Genomic DNA, 20,000 nt, shown 5'->3' with positions numbered 1-20,000 from the left:
TCGTTCTCGCCCCCCCTCGTTCCCACCCGACCGTCTGTCGTTTTGTGTGCCCGTAGTGGAACGCTCTAATCTGACTTAAGAGTGTGTTACTCTTTATACTGAAATATTCAGCAAAACATTTCAGTTAATATTAATAGAATCTATTACATGAGGAAATGGTATGGGGCCCCTTGGAACCCACCTGGGACTATGGGATCCATACTGGGAATGTTGTCCTGGGAACCGATCTCTGTCCCTAAAACCAAACCAAGCCCTTAAACTTAACCTTAAAACCGAACCCTAAAACCAAAACCAAGCCCTAAAACCTAACCCTAAAACCAAAGCATAAAACCTGAACCTAACCCTAACACAACCCCTACCAGTAACCTAAAACAACTAAAATACAACTCTAATCTTAATCCAAAGACTAAAACCTTACTAATACCTTAAAACGAAACCCTGAATGTTAACCAAATTGGGCGTGCATGTTTCAACATGCAAGTGTATGTTTTTGTAATTGTGTGTAAGTGAGCGTAAGTGAGTGTGCGTGTATTTGTGCATGTGTGTGTGTGTGTGGGTGCACGCCCATCACAGCATCCGTGCTCCTTCTTTGCCATTATCATGTTCAATTCCCCAGATCGGGCAGTGGTCCTGCCAAGTCCACACTCTGAGCGCTGCCAAACATAACCAGGTTGGCTGGTGGCCCCAGAGAACCAAACCGAGAGAGCTGCCATTTGGCGGAAACAATAGGTGTCCTGTCTGCTACAGTGTCGTGTGATGAGACGGAAGAGATGTAACTCAAGCAAACGGTTAACACCTGCTACCAAACACAGAGGGAGCGGGACAGACCGGTGGACAGGCACGCAGAGAGGCTGACAGACAGGCAGGCAGACAGAATGATAGACAGGCTGAAAGACGGATGGATATGGTTCTGTTTTATCATCCACTCGATAGGAAAATAGGATGATAAATTATTTTTAGAATCCACACGTCTCGGGAGGATTCTCATCAAGCGCCTCAAGAAGCTGTGAGCCACGCACCGTCTCGTTCATCAAACACACACCCACACACGCACACACACACACACACACACACACACACACACACGAACACACACACACAAAAACACACACACACAGGCTCACTTATCCACACACACACACACACACACACACACACACACACACACACACACACACACACACACAGGCTCACTTATCCACACACACACACACACACACACACAAACACACACACACAGGCTCACTTAGCCACACACATAAAACACACAGTACAGCCCTCACAACCACACACACATATACACACTCTCAAACACATGCCCTCGCTCAAACACACACCCAAACACCCACACCCACACCCACACACACAAACACTCACTTATCCACACACACACACACACACACACACACAAACACTCACTTATCCACACACACACACACACACACACACACACACACACACACACACACACAGCGCGCGCACAGGCTCGCTCGAAGACAAACAGACACAAACATGCACACAAACACTCGATCACACATATACATACACTAAGACAGATAAACACGCACTCAGATATAAACAGTCGCACTCACACGCGCACACACATAAATCCCCAAACAACATATAAAAACAGGCAGCTCTAGTATATTGTCATTGTTAAGTAGCAGAAAGGAGGGGGGCCGAGGGGCCTAGGGCTTGCAAGCTACAGTAGAACCACACCTGAGAATTATCACATGCTTTGAACCCCCTGCATCAGAGGCGCCGCGCAAGGCTTCACCTCCGGTTTATAAGCGCCCCCTCTTTCCCCCCAGATAGCGGCGGTGAGAAACAGCCTTGTTCTCCCAGAGTTGCTGACCTCGTCAGTTCAGGAGGCAGTTTAAACCCGGGAGCCGTTACCGTCACCGCTGTATCATGCTAGGCAAGGATGCCCCTCTCCTCTCCCATTTCCCAACCCCATGTCATTTAATAGACTTGGCTTTTCATTCTGCCTCAGAACGGGAACAGTGCTGCAAATATGTCCCTTGTTGATTTACCGTCAATCTAACAGATGCACTGGATTCAAGGCTTTGTCACAGCGTCAGAAGGCAGATTAAAAGCCATGCGTGCGTTCACATTAAGGAAGAGTTTCTTGGGCCATTTAAGCTTCAAATCCCCGCCACTCAGCAGTTGCCAGCGACAAGTCGGAGGGCCGTGCTTTCTGCAGCGTGCTTTCTGCAGCGTGCTTCCTACAGCGCGCTTTCTGCACCGCTGCGTCTGCCACGAACAAAAGCAATAATAATTGAGAATGCTGGAGAGGTCTCATAAAGGTCCCGTATATACGAACAGACTGTGTAATGAATCGTAGCCACAAGCAACTTACAACTAATCGACAAGAGTGGTGCAATGCGCACACGTTCTCCGGGACATTGGCTTCATGGGCAGATGTTGATTGGGTTCAAACAGTGTGTGTGTGTGGTGTGTGGGAGGTGTGTAGGATGGGGGAGGGGGGGGGAGCAGATGAACACAAATGAAGGAAATTGGGGTTGCAAAAAGGGTTCAAAGCCCAGAAAATGGGGTCACAGGCACAACAAAATAACACAGAGAAGTAAATGCAGCTATATCTGGATCTAGAGGAACGTTTTGCCGTCACTCATGTACCTTCTTTCCCCAGCAGGAAGTCCAGGAAGTGGTAGGTGTAGGCCACGCCCACCTTGGTCTCCACCTGAGGCCGGCGGAGGGTGGAGTAGATCTTTCCGGGACTCTGCCTCTCCTCTGCCTTACGCAGCTTGGGCAGCCGGCAGCCCATCTCTCCTTGGAAGAGAAGGAGAGAGAGAGAGAGGGGGAGGGAGAGAGACACACACAGAGAAACAGAGACAGAGACACAGGGAGAGGGAGGGAGACATAGAGGAAGACATAAAGGTAGAGAGGAGAGAGAGACAGACAGACAAATAGAGGAGGAGAGGGAAGAAAGAGAAATAGAGAGACAAGGGAAAAAAAGGATGTCTTCCAAGGTCTGAGTGAGAATTATGGTGGTTGATAGAGTTTATAAATATATGAAACACATTAGCACTTCTAATAGAGAGTGTGATAGGGAGGTGCACACATACACACACACATACACACACAAACGACTTGAAATCTCATGGTAGACATGGGGGCGAGATGGGGCTTCACCTCATCTGTTTCCCCCACCTCCCCTCCCCTCCACTCCCACCTTACACACACACACACACACGCACGCATGCTAATAAGAGTGAAAGATGAATGTGTCAACCATTACCTGCGTGCCGGGCTAGAATACAGGGCATCTCCTAATCAAATAGCGCTGATTGGGAGCGACATGTTTGATCAGAACGAATTAAAGCAGAAATGAGAGTGATATCCTGCCCTGTCAAGCAGAACAAGACGCTAGACAGGGAGACTACAGGTGCAGGGAGAGGAGATGAGACCAGAGGAGGAGAGGAGGGTAACGAGGTGGGGGAGGAGAGGAAGGAGGAGAAGGGGAGGAGGGAGAGGAGGGAAGGGAAGGGAGGAGACAACAGGGGAGATGAGTAGGGAGGTGGCTGAGGAGAGGGAGGAGAAGTGGAAAAGGGAGTGGAGGGAAGGGAGGAGACAAGAGGGGAGATGAGTAGGGAGGTGGCTGAGGAGAGGGAGGAGGAGAAGTGGAGAAACAAGAGGAGGGGAGGAGTAGAGCGGTAGAGGAGTAAGGAAGAATAGTGGAAGGAGAGGAGTAGGAAAAGCGGAGACTATATGAGGCAATATAGGAGAGAAAGAGAGAACATGAGAGGAGGGCGGAGACAAGAGGGAAGGGATCACATGAGAGAAGAGTAGGGAGGGAGAGGAGAAGAGGAGAAGTGGAGCGAAGAGAACAGCAGAAAAAGGGATAAGGGGGAGGAAAAGGGAGGATACAAGAGGAGAGGAGAAAAGATGAGAGGGAGGAGAAGGGATAGTAGTGGGACGTATTGGAGGAGATGGAAAGGGGGAGGAGGAGGAGAGGAGACAGAGTGAGGAATATACGGGAGGGAGAGGGCGAGCAACAAGAGACCCATAGCCAAGATGAAGTGAGCGGAGAGGAAGCAAACATGGAGCAGCAGCTCCATGGTCAGGGTCTTCTCACTGTTCCCCATTGGCTGTCTTACCTCTGTCTTTTTTGTAGTGTTTAAAGATGTATGTATACATGTATGAAGAAGGAAGAAGAGGAGAGAATAGGTAACTGCGATTTAGAGCTTCCTGCTGCAGCAAACGTTGGAAAAGAGTAGCATGTGGCATGATGGCTAGTTTGTTTCCCCCTTTCAGTTCTATTTACCTCTCTCTCTCTCTCTCTCTCTCTCTCTCTCTCTCTCTCTCTCTCTCTCTCTCTCTCTCTCTCTCTCTCTCTCTCTCTCTCTCTCTCTCTCTCTCTCTCTCTCTCTCTCTCTCTCTCTCTCTCTCTCTCTCTCTCTCTCTCTCTCTCTCTCTCGGCATCCTGTCAGACTCAGGGTGTGGCCATTAGACACCACACTCTAATGTGATGTGACAGCGTTGTTCTGCTCAACCCTTCCCCACGGTTCCACAGCCCATCTTCGTCAGTCACGGCTTGTTAGGACTCACGCACAATAAGGGAGGGGGGTTTACGTACGGCCGCGAATGTACGTGTGTGTGTGTGTGTGTGTGTGATAGTGTGTTAGTGTGTGTGTCTGTGCACAAGCGATAGGGCTAATATCTGTATCTCTGTATCCGTTCAGCGGGCGTGGAGAATGCCCAGGTGCCCCCCCCCCCCTGCCGGGCAGAGTGCACGGACATTACCTCGACTAACGAGCCTGGCAGACTACATTACGGATGCCTCGGGCCGCGCAAGGGTGCATGTGTCAATGTCTGTGACTCAAGCACACATCGCGCTGTGCGTGAGTGTGAGTGTGTGTTTGTGTGTGAGTGAGAAAGTGAGGACAATGGGCAGTTATGAAAGAAACAGCATCTTGAGTGTAATGCGTTTGCTGTACATTGCACGTCCGCATTTCTGCAACAGAACCACCGTTATGGTGTGTCGTTTTCCCTGGCACCCGTCATTAGTGAGAATGACCAAAGGGTGGAGGAGATGAGTACCATTAGACGACGAAGAGAAGGCTAACTTTCTCCTCATATACACTCTTATTACCACTTTTTAAATCTATTGCCTTCCTCTTTGTACGTTTAATCCTTTGCGGCCCAACCTCCCAGTGTTTCTGTTTCCTGGCATGAACTGAAGAGCCTCCCCCCTATACAAGTCTGATGTTCCCCACAACTCAAAACACATATCCCAAAACAAATCCTCACTGCAGACATCATAGAGGGAGCCTTTGGGAAATGGGGAATATCTTTTGCTTCCTGTCATTTTTTTTTCTTCTTTGCGAAACGTTATCTTTCTCCCGCTCTCTTGCCCTCCTTCCTTGTTGCTTGGACCGTAATGCATCTCCCTCCTCCTCCGCCACTCCTCCCCTCTCCGAAATCTCCCACTAACGCTTGCGTCTCCATTTCACCCTCCATTTCTCCCTCTCTCACTCTCCACTTCCTCTTCCTTCATCCCTCATCTCCTTGTCCATCCACTCCTCAAACTGCTCTTTCCTCCCACGGGACTCTCCCCCTCTTCCTCCCCCCTCCCTCCCCCCTCTCTTGGAAGTTCTCCCCTGTCTCCCTGCCCGCTGCAGCCTGCTGCCTCCGTCCGTCCGTCCGTCCAGCCTCTTCGCCCCTCTGTGCTCCTCTCCCTCCCTCCCTCTGTGCTGCTCTCCCTCCATCTGTTGGCTTTCTGGTGAGCCTCCCTCGCGGAACACGCTACACAACCCGCTGCCATTCCTGCTGTTGCTATGAGCCGTGCGGACCGACACACACACACACACACACACACACACACACACACACACACACACACACGGCTGGTTCCCTACAGGGTTGGCCTGGCCCGAGGCGCTTGCAGGATGGGTCGACCCCTTGTGTGGTGCCTCTTAAAGCGGGTGTGGACTCCAGCACAGTGACCTACAACCGTACCCCTGAACCATCAACCTCTGTCATATTATATCAATTTACATGATGTTGTTCTTTTACAGCATGATGCAAAATGTTAGCCTTTATTGCTCCACATGTTGACCATTTCGATTTCAATGTTATTCAAATGGCCCCTATTAGATATGTGCAACCCCTGTCCAATGTCATCCAAAGTGTAATGCATAATATATAATGTCATCATCAAAGGTTTCTCCTAAAAGGCAGCCCCAATAACCTTCCGTAGAGCAGACTTTCGTCTGGATGCGCACAAGTCCATAAGCCCAGAATTTCAGGGGAGGTAAGATTGCGTCAACAGTAATGTTTCCTTTTTGGATTTAGCTTAATATAAAACGCCTGACTTCACACGCTTTCAAATATAGGCCTACAAGTGTGATGCTAAAATGGGACGGCAGCACCATGCAGCATTTGAAAAAATAGGGGACGAAAAAAAAAGGTAAAGAAACACAAATAAAGTGAGAGAAGAAAAGGCAGATAAGAGCGGGGTGATGGACGGTAAGTGGATGCTTCTCATTAGAGGATCCCTTGCTGCTTGACTCGCCCTCGCTGAGACTTTTTGACAGCGCAACCAAGCACGGATTTACAGTACGAGGATAATCCATCTGAGCTCTGTCACCGTTCGAGCCCTCTCTCTCTGTCTCTCATGTTTTTCTGTGAAACGGGGGCGTTTGCCCTGAACCGCACACAACCTGTGTGTGTGTGTGTGTGTGTGTGTGTGTGTGTGTGTGTGTGTGTGTGTGTGTGTGTGTGTGTGTGTGTGTGTGTGTGTCGCACGTAGACGAGTGTTGACACTCAACAAAAGAAAAGGGATGAGTGAAGAAGATACAAAATAAACGCGAGGAGGGGGCCGGGGCGCGTGTCTGTCAACTCAGTCCTTGAGGGAGGTGCGGTCCCCCTACGCGAACCCCAAACGGTGTTTTTAATTGGGCTTCTTGTTGGAGGACTGAAACAAATCGTGGCAGTGATGTATTGCTCTGTCGCCCAGGAGCATATTGTGTGGCCCATATACCTTAAAAGAGGGCAATTACTATTATATGAACAAATGATCGCGAGATGGTAGATAATTGATTCAAAGACTTACTGCGTTCATTCTACATCTCCAAATGTGCTTTTCTGGCGAGCGTCTTTTTGTGCTCATCTCCAGGCTATCCCGGTCCACTGCACGTGGCCGCTCGGGTTGGCTCCGAGTCAAAGGTGGCAATTGACCGGTTATTGAGGTAATACAGTCGCATGATCCTGCCTTTACAAATTGTCATGCATATCGGCAAATATCAAGTTCACTTCACGGATTGCTGCAACTGAATCCGTACACTTGAGAAAAAACGGAAAAAAGTACACCACTCAAATAAAGTTATATTTACATCGATAGTCTTAAAAGGCGAGAACATGTGATAACCGAAATGACCTAAACGCAGTTTTCCTCGAGTCGTCTCAACAGGAGTTTGGTCTGCAGACGTGAAATGGGACACTACAGTAACAATATAATCGTAAACAGCTGCAAGACTTACCAGTCGTAAACAGTCAAATGAGTCGCTGTGTGCGCGCTGGAGTTGAGTCGAGTGGGCTTGCTGGCTCTAAAAAGGACCCTCTATTGGGCAATAGGCCTTCATAAATCTCAAATTATTACTTTGCCGAATGTCTTAATAGTCGTGTCAAGTCCGACTGTCCTCTCGGTGATGGCGTCTGAGGATCATGGGACAAAACCATACTGCGCTGTTCAAAGCCAAGCGGAGTCTTCGGTTTAACACAGCTCTGCCGATATGCCACCGTAGGGCGACTTGGCATACAACGTGCGGTTCTGGTTGGAAACATTCGCTCCCCCCCTCAAACTCTATCTCCCGCTCCCTCTCTCGAAACACGAGGGAGATAAATAAAACGCTTCTTTAAAGAAACGCCCTTATTAGGAAAGTCAACATTCAAACGCCACGCTATGTCCTGTTCGTTTTTTTTTTTTAATCTCGCCTTATTGGCGTGTGCATTTAAAAATGTCCAGGGTCGTTAGTGTCTCAATACAGTAAAAAGTACCCCCTGCCGAGATTGTCTGGCTCCAGGTTGGTTAGTGGGTCGCTTCTCTGGCCATTCATAATTAATAAGAATGACTTATTCATAATATAGATATGTCTGGAGTTGGGTTTGTGGGTTGTAAAAACCACTCGTTGCGAGCATATTTTTAAAAACAAACCCAGATCGACCATCTGTTAACAGTGGTTAATTAAGCTGCGATATAAACTTGGATGTGGCTAGACACAGGTTTGTAGAGGTGCCTAGAAATGTACGAACCAAAACAGACGTGGACTTACCTGCTACTCAGCTACCAAGTCAAACCTCTATTTACCCCGAATGCAACTACCAGTCTGCTTCACAACACAAGTTCAGACAGCAAAACAAGTCCTACATTTAACACTTATTTATTTTCCAAAATATTTTCACAGTATAGGGCTTTGACGCCGGCGCACTCTCGCTCTCAAATGGCTCTCTCCGAAACCTTACAGGGCACCCACGAGGGGGGTGTGGGGGGGGTGGAGGGTGGAGGGTGGCTGGCGAGCTGTCTGCGCTGCTTCCAGTTGTGCGGGAGAGCAGTTCCTCCACTGCTCTCCCGCGGACTGCCGCTCACTGCGCCCAACCCTGCCAGGAATACAACAGAGGAAACACAGAATAAACTGAATACAACATCCACCGAGTAGTTTACCCCGTCGCGGTGAGCTCGGGGGGGGTTCCAAGTCGGAGGTCGCAAACCTCGTGAAGATGATGACACGAATAATTTCTTGGGGTTAAAAGAAAAAGGACATCCTACTACCACTAAACCCAGGGTGAAGCACGAGGAAGGATGCGGTGGGCGACGGGAGACAGTGGAAACACTCTGGTGAAGCACTTGGTGCGACCGTGGCCATAAAGGGGAAATCCCCACACCCACACACACACACACACACACACACACACACACACACACACACACACACACACACACACACACACACACACACCGTGGCAGGGGACATGCTGTGCAGACAGACAAGAGGAAGAGGCGGGTGGGGGTGGAGGGGGGTGATCAAAGCCACCTCCTCCTGGGAATGGCAAGTTCTACCTGACTGGGAGAGGAAAGAACAGGGGGGAGAGGAGGGCGGCGGACTACAGCACAGTCAGCAGTGTCTGGACTCCACGGTCCACAGAGTCCTGGAGAAGGCGGCACAACACCACGACATGAGCAGGCTGTGCCTTTATATGGTGAGAGGAGAGGCGGCACAGACCAAGCCAAGATATGGCAAGAAGCGGTCTGCGTGTGCGTTTGGGTGCGTGGGTGTGTGTTTGTGTGCATATATATGTGTGAGGGGTTGAATTAGTAAATGAGTTTTCTTCTGCCTCAGTGGCCAGGTTATACTACTGAACAGACTATGCCACCTAGTGGTCTGTTTGGGGAAAAAAGAAAAAAACAACAACACACAGACATCAGTAGACTCAGTGCACAAACGGAATTTCCATAAAGGTTGCAGAGGACAAATGAAGAAAAAAAAAAAAAAGGGCCGGCGTTCGACAAACTGCCGAACGGGGGGCGACCACGATCACAGATATTAGCGCTCCGCCCTCCACCGAGGAGATGACACTCACCGGATTCATGGGCTGCCCAATGTGGTTCCCTCTGACCCAGGTAGGGGGAGAGTTCTGTGTGGCAAGGGGTCGGGGTCAAAGGTTAGACGCTTTGGCACACTATGCAAGAGAAGTAGACGAGAAGGCGAACCGGCTGGGGCTTTGATCCCACATGCTGCCCGGGGGGCTGTGTGCTGTGCCCACCACATATGCTGCCACCTGCACTAAGCATGCATGGGTTAGGGGTGTGTACGTGGGTCATTGTGTGTGTTGGGGAACATACCTGGTAGGTGTAGGCATTCTGAGTGTAGGTCATGGGCACCTGGGGGTACATGATGCCCCCTGGAACACTTGGATACACGTACATCTGCTGGAAAAGAGGATTTACATAGCATTACATTTAGTGGTCTACCATTTTGCCTAAGTGACAAGTGAGGATGATCAAAGCAAGAAATACACATCTTTAGTGGCGGCTCTAATTTTGAAGTCTACACTCCAAAAAACAACTGGACGCTAAAGATGAAACGGTAGGAACATTTCAGATCAAGATTATCGTGACCAAATTGATCCAAGATTATCAGTATTATCGCGGTACTGTTCAGATGTGCTGATAATTTTCAGAAAGTACTGATGCAATGAAAGAATTTAATAATAACAATACGTTTAACATAAAACACATAAAAGCAGTACTATGAACGTTTTTTTTGCATAAACATTAAAATATTGCAATGTGACACAAACAGGTAGATATCTTGAGAACCTAATTTGAAAGTTCAGGGCGAATATAATTGAATGACACCAAGCCCAATAATAGCAATTACACGATACGGCCATTAGATGGTGATGAGGAACATGGGTTCTGATTGAAGGCAATTTATCCATTTCTTTGAAACCCTTTCTTAGCCACAATTGACCTCTGAAGAATAAGTCGGTCAATTGTCTATGGGAAATAACATGGGTTTTTGAATGATCGTACCTAACAAACTCTCTAGGGAAGTATTCCATCAACCAAGCTAAAGGCAAAGCCGGGCTTATTTCGCTTAGCCTCGCTACTTTAAGCTAGAGTTGCATTCCATCAACGTGACTTAAGGGAATCTCCGCTAAGTAACCGTAGCAATTTGTCAGACTAAATGAACCTGGTCGGTACCAGGCTAACTGTCAGGCTTACTTGAGCGGTGTTTCAGAAAAGTCCTATCTGTCGGAAACAAGTGTACCATCAGAAGGTTCCGCCAAGCCTAGTCCTCACGATTTTGTCATAAATGTACATATATGAAGTACAAACACCTTTTCACTAAGGGTCTAACATTAAATAACGCAAATAAAATAATTAAATGAATTGCTATCTATTGTTGTCGTGGATATTTTCTAAACACATTTTTTGACAAATTTATGTATTCTATCAAAATTGGGAACCAGCATTTAGGAAAGTGGTCTAGAATTGGCCCTGTAGTACGGGCGACCCGAGTTGGCGCCCTGGGCACCAATCAATTCTTGCCGTTGGCTTATATTTGTAATTTCCTTTACATCAGAAAAATTAGGCCTAACAATTGACTTTTTATATAATAAATATGCTTGCCAGCGGCCCATTTCAAGAGTGTGTATTATATTACAATATCCCTAGAACCCAAATATAACTTGCAAAAACCCATGGTAAAGTTAATGTTAATATTAATGTTACTGATAAGCCTTTGAAACAATGACAAAGACACTGCTGCATGGGAAATTGCAGCCACCTAAATTCCATTCAGGTGAGTTTTACGGCAGGCAGCCAAGAAAAAAAACTATGGTCAGTCAATTTAGAATATTCAAAGAAATGGAAAATAAATGGCATGCAACGTTTTCTGATTTCTCCAGTAGAGTCTAGAAAGAGCGTTTAGTTCAAAACGTGAGCAGCTTTTACTTCTTCGCCACCTACAGAGTTTGTTATGTCCGATCATTCAAAAACCCCATGTTGTTTCCCATAGACATTTAACCGATGGAACCAGGAGCCTCGGACAAGGACTTATTCTTCAGAAGTCTATACATTGATTGTGAACACCATGTTTCGTTACCAAATAAATATGAATGCCATGTTCAGTTACAAAACATGGTGTTTACATTGTTTCGTTTTCTGGAGTGAACCAGTGGTCTAGAATGCAGGTGCTCTGAAGGGCTTGGATTACCTGAGGATAGGGGTTGCCGCCAGCTGTCCCTGGCAGGGGTTGGGCAACCGCGCCTCCCACATTTGCACAGCGGATACAGTACATGTTGGGGGTGGGGTTTGCCATGTGGTTTGGACCATTGAGATGATTAGTCATGGGGCCTTGACGGAACAAAACGACAAGTGGGGGTATGAACAAGGTCATTTTTCTACACCAATGTAGTTTTTCCAAAGTGGCTCTCAGCAAATGCTTCAGTTGTAATAAAATGTTTTACTTGGGTAAGTACGAGAGCTCCTCTCCTTCATGATCGCAGGACCCAGCTTCAGCTTCCTCCCTTTAAAGCTGATCTGTTGCTATAGTACAAAGCATACAAATGGGACAGATGGGTGTTACTGCATCACAGGAGGACAGAAATACATATTTGGCCTTTAGAATCATCATCCTTACCTCAATAATTGCCTGGATTTCTACCTCTTCGCTGAAGTACACAAACCCATACCTAAGAAAACATAGGGAAATGTTATCACTTTACATAAAATACACAAATTAACTAAAAAAGTTTGCCACGTTTTTTGTTGAACACACTCTTGAAATGGGCCGCTGGCAAGCAATTAACATCCATTATATTCCAAGAGTGTTTAGCATCTCTCATAGCTGTATCTTAATCTGTCCAACCCGGGTAAGTGCATACGACCTGCCCTGGCAAGGAAGGTTTGTCCAATAGTGGCTACAAACAAATTTACAAGTTTAGATTCTGTGTTTACAAACCACTGCACATGCTCAGTTTTGTAGATTGATGTGCGCATGCATACATACATACATACATACATACATACATACATACATACATACATACATACAACAGGTACCTGAGTGTTGTGCTCAGGCTCCGTTTCAGTTAAAAAACACCCACTCTTACAGTTACCCTCAGGAATTTTTTTCATTTCTTTCATCAAGAAATAAGAATTATCGCAATGCTATAACACAGCCACTATCTTTCTATTTATATAATTCTTACTCCATGTATGCCCATTAACCAGGTTATTTTATTCCCCGAAATGTGTAAACAAAGAATTGAGACTCGTAGATTTATTCGTTTGACGAAAACGATCGTTCATATGCACTTCAGTGTTGGACAAAACATGATACAGCTATGGGACATGCTCAAAGACCGTTTGGAATAGAAGGGATGTCAGAGGACCACCAAAAGCCACATTTCAGAAAGAGCCTAGGAGGACAGTTGAAGAAAGTCATGGCTGATTGACATCTCAACATAGACAATGTCAACAATGTACCTGGGGTCATAAAAAAAACGCCTAAATCCATAAACAATTACACCAACATACCCTTTGCAGATTCCCCCTCGATAGCTGATGATTTTCACGTCTGTTACGGAACCAAACTTTGAAAAAAAGTCTCTGATATCGCTCTCATCCACCTGAAGACATCACACACACAAATGAATATCCGTTCTCGTCCATACGTGATAAAGAAAAAAATGTGTTTAAAAAAAAGATTTCAACTGTGAACCGCACCTTCATGTCAATGCCACCGACAAACAGTGCGTTCGGTGTCAGCTTTCCGTGTGGCAGGACGTAGCCATTTGGAAGCGTTAAAGGCGACGTCGGGCAGTCGTCCTTTGGCTTGTCGAGTTCCTGGAAGGAGAGGATGACGTCATCACGGTGGCGAAGCACGAGGCCGAACTTTAGGCCTTCTCTTTGTTAGCGACTTTTATATAACATCATATCGGTGAGATAAAGTTGACGCTGCAAAAATTCGCATGCGATTTAAAATGACGAATTGCGGTTGATAACACAATTCGTCATTTCAAGACGTAAAGACCGTGAAGCAACACGTTTTGAAAATTTCCCATTTAGTTCGAAACAATGCTTTTCCTCGATAATTCAACACGACAGCAAAAACACCTCAGTTTGTAACTGCGATCTTCTATACATAAAAATGTTCAGACTATTTGTCAAAATATTTCGTTAAAAGATCAAGGGTTTTACACGAACGACACCCCTCCTCCACCCTCAATGTCATAGTGTAGCGATCGCCGTAAACTGCAACAACACGGCCATTTTCTACGAAACGCTTAGCAGGCGTGATGGGCCGTTTATATTGCACAAACAACCCATTTATCGTCAAAGCTTGTGGTGTTTAGAAGATGTTTCAATGAAAGACGAATTGAGAATATTAAAGTAGCGCTAGCTACACAGCAAAGTTCGGGAAAGTTAGCGCACACGAGCTAGTGCGCCTTTTTCCTCGTCGAGGGCCCACATGACATGACCCACTGAACAACACATCAAACTACATGGTCACTTAAGAGTGAATCTAGTCGGATGATTACACAATACTCACCATATTAAAAGCAATAAAAGAATAAATTAGCACGGAAAAAGACCTGTCACAGTCGGCACACTTTACTTTCCTACATAGAAACCTGTCGACAGTGTCTGACGAGAGACAACTAATTGAGGATCACGCCCATCCCGAGATGTAGTCCAACGTCAGACGTTTGTACTCTGGATAACCTTTTGAAAAAACACACTCATAAATATCTTATAACCGTTAATAAATGTTTTGGTCAACCGAAAGCATTGAGGGAAATCGGTTTATTGATTTGAAGATAATAGGCCGATAGGCAATACAAGGCGCTGTACACAAATCATTATTTTATTTTCACATGATTTAATTTTTATAATTTGTCATTTATTGGTGCTATAGCTTCCCAGTATGCAAATTATCTTAATTTGTTTCTATATAATATAATAAGATATATTATATTTAGTTTGTATAATGCCACCAACGCCAAACATCGTCACTAGGTGGCGATCGTGAGGTAGAGGCGTCACTTGTTCCTTCAAGAATTCAAGCGTGTTGGATCTGCACAGCCATTTATTTAAATAGCTCCGTGTACCTGTACTGGATTAATAAGAAAGAGGCTGGAACATGCATTAAATGGATAACGTCGTCTTTCGCACACACTCGCATTCAGACACTGACAGTGTAGATTTTAGATGATTCATGACTCATGAGTGAAATAAGGACATCAAGTAATTTTTTTCACTCAAGCTGGCTTATGAATGTAAAATTACCAGCTATGGCATTATAACCAAAGGATCATGGGCCATCCCTGAACCATGTTAAAATAGTTTGATAGGTCTGATTGATCTTTGCCTGGCCTACTGAATCGTAGGCCAGGCAAGCCTTACACAATACTATTATAAATACTACTACCACTTATAATATTATCATTCAATAATAATGAAACGTGGATCGGCTACACAGAATGAAGAATAATGATTTAAAAAGATCAAAGGATTGGATAAATCAAACAGCATTACATGCTGCTAGTAGACCTTAAATACAAAATCACTGCTTGCGATAAGTGACTCCTATGGCCTATATCCTGTCGTATATTTCCTTAATATATTGTAGCCTGACCTGTCAATGGCTGCACTACCCTTTCTTTCATTTCCCTTCCTTCCCCACAATTTCCCTTCTTACCTGCTCTTTCCTTTACTATCTCCTCTCCTCCCTCTTTCCTCGTTCGTTTCCTTATCCTCCTATCCTATCCTAACCCTGGCCTCCCGTTACAGGCTAAACATGCTATCATCAGCAGTAGTTCCACAGGTTAACCATTCAGCCCTCCTCCGCATCCCAGCAAAGCTCTTCTAAACGTCTCGTATAGCTGCTGTCTGCTGACTTACATAACTGATGTTGTTACAGTGTCTATTTCCAGACGATGTTTTCAGTGCACATTTGTATGATTATACGTTTCAACGCAAAATAGTCTCTTAACCTATTCGCTCACTGACTGGAGAATGTGAAAAGCACTGGTGGGCAATGTTGGAAAACATTTACAAATGTGCTTAATCTTCCGGCACACGAAAAAAGATAAAATATTGATCTAAATATGGCCAGCCTATTCCACAGCTCCAATATTCCGCTTTACCTAATGTCACTTTTTAGTATTTTTATTCTTTTTTTAACAAAAGCATGTCAATTTACCACTGACAGGTAGAAAAACGAATTAGCATCCTTGTCATTTAACGAGACCTTCCCATAGACTGTAGGTTCTAAAATAAGTTTTCGGACTCTTTCGCTCACGTTTTAAGACATTTTAAAACGACTATGATTTTATGGATGTCCCTATGCGCTGTGGGTTAACATGGCTATAAACCCAGCATTTTTAAAAAAAATTATTATATTATTACACGAAAACGATATTCGTGTACAGTTTTCGTGTAGGCATTCAAGCATGGACTGCAAACAGCAGGCAGTGACAAGCATGTGTTCAGTGGACGGGGGATAGGGGTTTATTTAAGAAAAAAATAAGGGGGGCAACGTGACAACCCGAAGCGAAGGCGTATTTCAATCTGCTGAACGCAAGCGCACATCCACTGTGGCTGTCAGGCTCTTCCTCCCGCTGATGTGGTGGTGACTACAACAAGCTCTACAAACGCACTCCGGGGTCGCTCTCCTACAGTTCTCCGAGACTCATCGTATCGGGACTCAGAGGATGGAAAATACTGGATAGAACGAGAAAGTTTGAGTGTTTCAACATTATTTACAGAAGGACTTAGTCGATCAGGAGAGAAACCATTAGGATGGCTGCGCACATCAGCACGCCAGGCAGCCGATTGAACACCAAACTAAAATAAATAAAAAGTAACAAATCCTCAATGGCTGAATTTGGACAGAAAAACGCAGCGAATCCACCGGTTGCTGGTTGGAAATCCGCGCCAGGAAACGGAATTAAACTGGACAGGCACAGAGAAGAAAGGGTGTCGAACGGAAACTGTAGTACTATGTCAGAGAGCCCGAAAAGGAACCACAATGACTCCAACAAACACGCGTCGCCGGGATCGACCGAGAGGCAGGGACTGGATGCCTCAGAAGACATCCCCCGACGGAGTAGTCTCATTAAGGTACCGCTAACGCTCGATCACTCCGGCTCTGGAAGGCGTGGAGCCCATTGCTCTGGGGAGAAGAGAAGAGAGGGTGGGGGGTGGTGCTGTACATGGATGGTTCTGTAGCTGACGGATAAACAAAACAGTTTTTGTACATTGACAGACACACCAACACATTTACAGTAAAACATAAATACGCACGCGCGCGCGCGCGCACACACACACACACACACACACACACACACACACACACACACACACACACACACACACACACACACACACTGTCACACAGAGTGGGACAGGAGCTAAGTATCGGTATACAGCCTTTTTACATCCATCAACAGGTATCCTTGTTGTAAGCGATGTGTATGTGTTGTGCCTTGTCATACTCCGCAGTTTATAAGCTAAACACAATCCCCTGTCTGGCTTCTGATGGTTTCTGCAGCTGCTGCACAGACATGATTATGTGAGCATGTAACCGGCTTTTATCTGTCTCCGATTGGTCCACACAGAAGTCAAGACAGGAAGCCGACCACTTTCTCAATTTCCTCAGTCGGTGTTGAAACATTGCTACTGAGTCATTGGAACATGTCTAGCAGCAGTAACACTTTGAAGGAGCCCTTAAGAAAAAACATTTTTAAGTAGGATTCTGCGAGATACATCTGAACAGACCCCTCCATGGATTTAGAAAATTATAAATTTAAACAAAAATCGGACTTTTTGTGTACTTGGCAAAAGTGTCTTATATTGTATCTTGCATCTTGCTTGTATTACTCATTATTCATCATCATATGACTTAAAACCACTGTTGGATCTTAGTTATCTGTTTATTGACCATTGATTCCCCATTTTCTTTTCTGGAGGGACCCCTCAAACCTAGCCTGACATCCCCAGACCAATTTGCAAAAGTGTATTAGTCTGTAATCTCTGTAACCTCTCAATTCATTTTCTATTCCCAAGGGGTGTTATAAGCGGGCGCAGACCAAAATGCCTCTGGACGCAATAGGATAGACTACTATTCTATACAGTCATCGTATTAAACCCGCTCCATATTAAAGGAATAGTTGTGATTGGTCCGACCTGGGCCAGGTCTGCTGGAAATCTGTCTGACGGGAGGGGGGCCAGACCCGTTTGCCAGAGCAAATAAAACAGGAGCTTGCAGATTCGTCTGGTTCCCAGCCTACTTTGATCCTATAGAATACCCCCATCACACTCTGAGAGAGAGAAAGAGAGAGAGAGAGAGAGAGAGAGAGGTGAGAGAGTGCTGGAGCCGGAATCAAAGATAGATAGAGGATAGAGAGAGATATCAGGAAGGAACCCTTTTCTCTGCTCTCAGGAACAATCTGGGGCCTTAGTCATACACAGGAAGAAAGATAGAAGTGGTAGCGAGAGGCTCCTAAACAAGAGAGAGGGAGGGGGACGGAAAGAGAGATGCGATCAGGAAGGAAAACTGTACAGTGAAGAAGAAAATGAGCACGGGCCGTCCATGCCAGAGCAAATGTACTGTGTGTTTATACAGGCCCTGCTCTGTGAAAGCAGCATGCCCCGTCAGCACCGGCTAGCCTGTGTGAACGTCTGTCTTCTTCAAAGGCCTTTGTTCACGTTATCCATGACACCGTCTTCTGCCTGCACCCTGGAAGACGGTGGCCTTGGCTTGACACTATTCAGCACCACCTGCTCGCCTGCAGGCTTCTCTCTCTCTCTCTCTCTCTCTCTCTCTCTCTCTCTCTCTCACATTATCTTTCTTACTCCACCTCTACTCCATCTCTCTCTCCCTCTCTTTCGCTCAATCAATCTCCTGTCTCCTCTTTCTCTCTCTCTGTCTCTGTGTCTCTCTCTCTCTCTCTCTCTCTCTCTATGTGTCGCTCTCTCCCTCTCACACAATCTTTCTTCCTCCATCTCTCTCCTCTCTCTCCATCTCTTTGTCTCAATCTGTCTCAATCTGTCTCAATCTGTCTCCCCTCTCTCTCTCTCTCTCTCTCTCTCTCTCTCTCTCTCTCTCTTTCCCTCTCTCTCTCTCTCACTCTCTCTTTCTCTCTTTCTCTCTCTGTCCATCTCTCTCTCCCAGATTCAGATGAAAGGGATTTATTTGCATGAAAAACATTAGCCTAGCATCGCCAGACAAATTACCAACTGCAATTAGTCTGGAACCACTCGGTTCATTGTCAATTTCCAAGGGGTCTCCACAACAGACACAGACCAAAGGTCCTCTGGACACCATTGGATAGGCCTACAACCAGAAGAAATTGCATGTTTTTTCTCAACAAAAGCTTTAATTGTAGTTCTTTGTTGTACTTACAGTGAAAATATACAGAGAAGTATGTTTATAACTGTATCGATAGCTTAATGAACAGACAGTTGTACATCAGCGGCAGCCATCCTTGTGGTTGTAGAAAGTGCCTCCACAGCACTCCTCTGCACCATCATCGTATTTATCCTGCCTCATGTCAGTTAAAGGTTTGTGATTGGTCGGTCTATTTCCTACTGGGCAGAAGTTTTTTCTATGGGAGGGGAGTCTGACCTTATCTGCATATGAAACATGAGATAGCGAGATTCATCTGGTTCCCACACTAGGAAAACACATTTACATGGCTAAAGAACAAAAGTAGACTAAAATACAATATAATAATAAACCATACAGTAATCCCACTATATTAAAATGAACCAACCTAATAGTGATAAGTCCCTAACTATTGCCAAACTAGGCTACACAATGTTGATTGAGCTTATGGCAGACTGATGCACTTGCAGTATTATGACTGTTACGAACAGTACTTATCACAAGCAGTGCACGGTCAGTGGTTGTTTCGCCGGTGAGGAAAGTTAGAGCCAACACAACAGAATTGCTCTTCAACTCAATTGTGTGTAAAACAAAAAAAAAGAAATCCGGTGTCAGCATTGACCAACTGCCAACTTACTGACATCACACAGGTGACACTGTTAGGATTGCTGTGAATGATGGTGTGATCCAGATGCCTTGGACACCAGTCTTCCAAGTTGCAAGTGCAGAAATCTCCCAGCTTTCTTGCTGAAAGTCACAGAGGCATGCCCCCTTTTGTTCGAATTCTGAGAGTATCCCGAGTTCAGTGATGACGCTTTCAACAAAAATGTCGGTGCCCGTTAAGAGATTTATTTTCTTTGTAATTGTACCACGTTGGCCATTTTAAATGCTCTTACACACTTGATTACATTGCTACTTTATTCCGGTCACCAATTTATGCATTGCACGGTCTTGCTTTGCATGCAATACAATGTAAAGTTGTGTTGTTTGTTTTTGAGCTGGTTTGCTAAAGAGGCTAATGTAGCTAACAATAAACAACGACTAGCCAATTTCAAGACACAATCACAAAGACGAACGGGA

At 45.6% G+C, this 20,000-nt stretch overlaps 3 protein-coding genes across 3 annotated transcripts in view; 1 reads left to right on the top strand and 2 right to left on the bottom strand.

Moving 5' to 3' along the window:
• rftn1a (raftlin, lipid raft linker 1a) overlaps positions 1 to 7,537 on the bottom strand; it is a 15,586-nt gene extending 8,049 nt beyond the window's left edge. Inside the window, exons 1-3 of the mRNA XM_079749382.1 lie at positions 7,503 to 7,537; positions 2,638 to 2,790; positions 2,171 to 2,253 (exon numbers count right to left, since the gene is read on the bottom strand). Of these exons, the coding sequence (XP_079605508.1) occupies positions 2,171 to 2,253; positions 2,638 to 2,785 (231 nt within the window). The 5' untranslated portion in view covers positions 2,786 to 2,790; positions 7,503 to 7,537. The remainder of the gene's footprint in view (positions 1 to 2,170; positions 2,254 to 2,637; positions 2,791 to 7,502) is intronic.
• Positions 7,538 to 9,123: 1,586 nt separating this feature from the next.
• dazl (deleted in azoospermia-like) lies at positions 9,124 to 13,763 on the bottom strand (the record flags this gene model as incomplete). The annotated part of the gene is made up of 8 exons (XM_079749381.1): positions 9,124 to 9,168; positions 9,863 to 9,946; positions 11,742 to 11,881; positions 11,995 to 12,073; positions 12,168 to 12,219; positions 13,067 to 13,158; positions 13,256 to 13,375; positions 13,752 to 13,763. The coding sequence occupies 8 exons, from the start codon at positions 13,761 to 13,763 to the stop codon at positions 9,124 to 9,126; spliced, it is 624 nt and encodes a 207-aa protein (XP_079605507.1).
• Positions 13,764 to 16,168: 2,405 nt separating this feature from the next.
• The window catches only part of LOC307084766 (inactive phospholipase C-like protein 2), a 22,655-nt gene continuing 18,823 nt past the window's right edge, over positions 16,169 to 20,000 (top strand). The window contains exon 1 of the mRNA XM_079749264.1: positions 16,169 to 16,654. Within this exon, the coding sequence (XP_079605390.1) occupies positions 16,409 to 16,654 (246 nt within the window). The 5' untranslated portion in view covers positions 16,169 to 16,408. The remainder of the gene's footprint in view (positions 16,655 to 20,000) is intronic.

The sequence above is a fragment of the Pollachius pollachius genome, assembly GCF_949987615.1.
Source record: "Pollachius pollachius genome assembly, chromosome: 13".
NCBI classification, from domain to species: Eukaryota; Metazoa; Chordata; class Actinopteri; order Gadiformes; family Gadidae; genus Pollachius; species Pollachius pollachius.
This window is presented reverse-complemented; position numbering and strand designations above follow the sequence as displayed.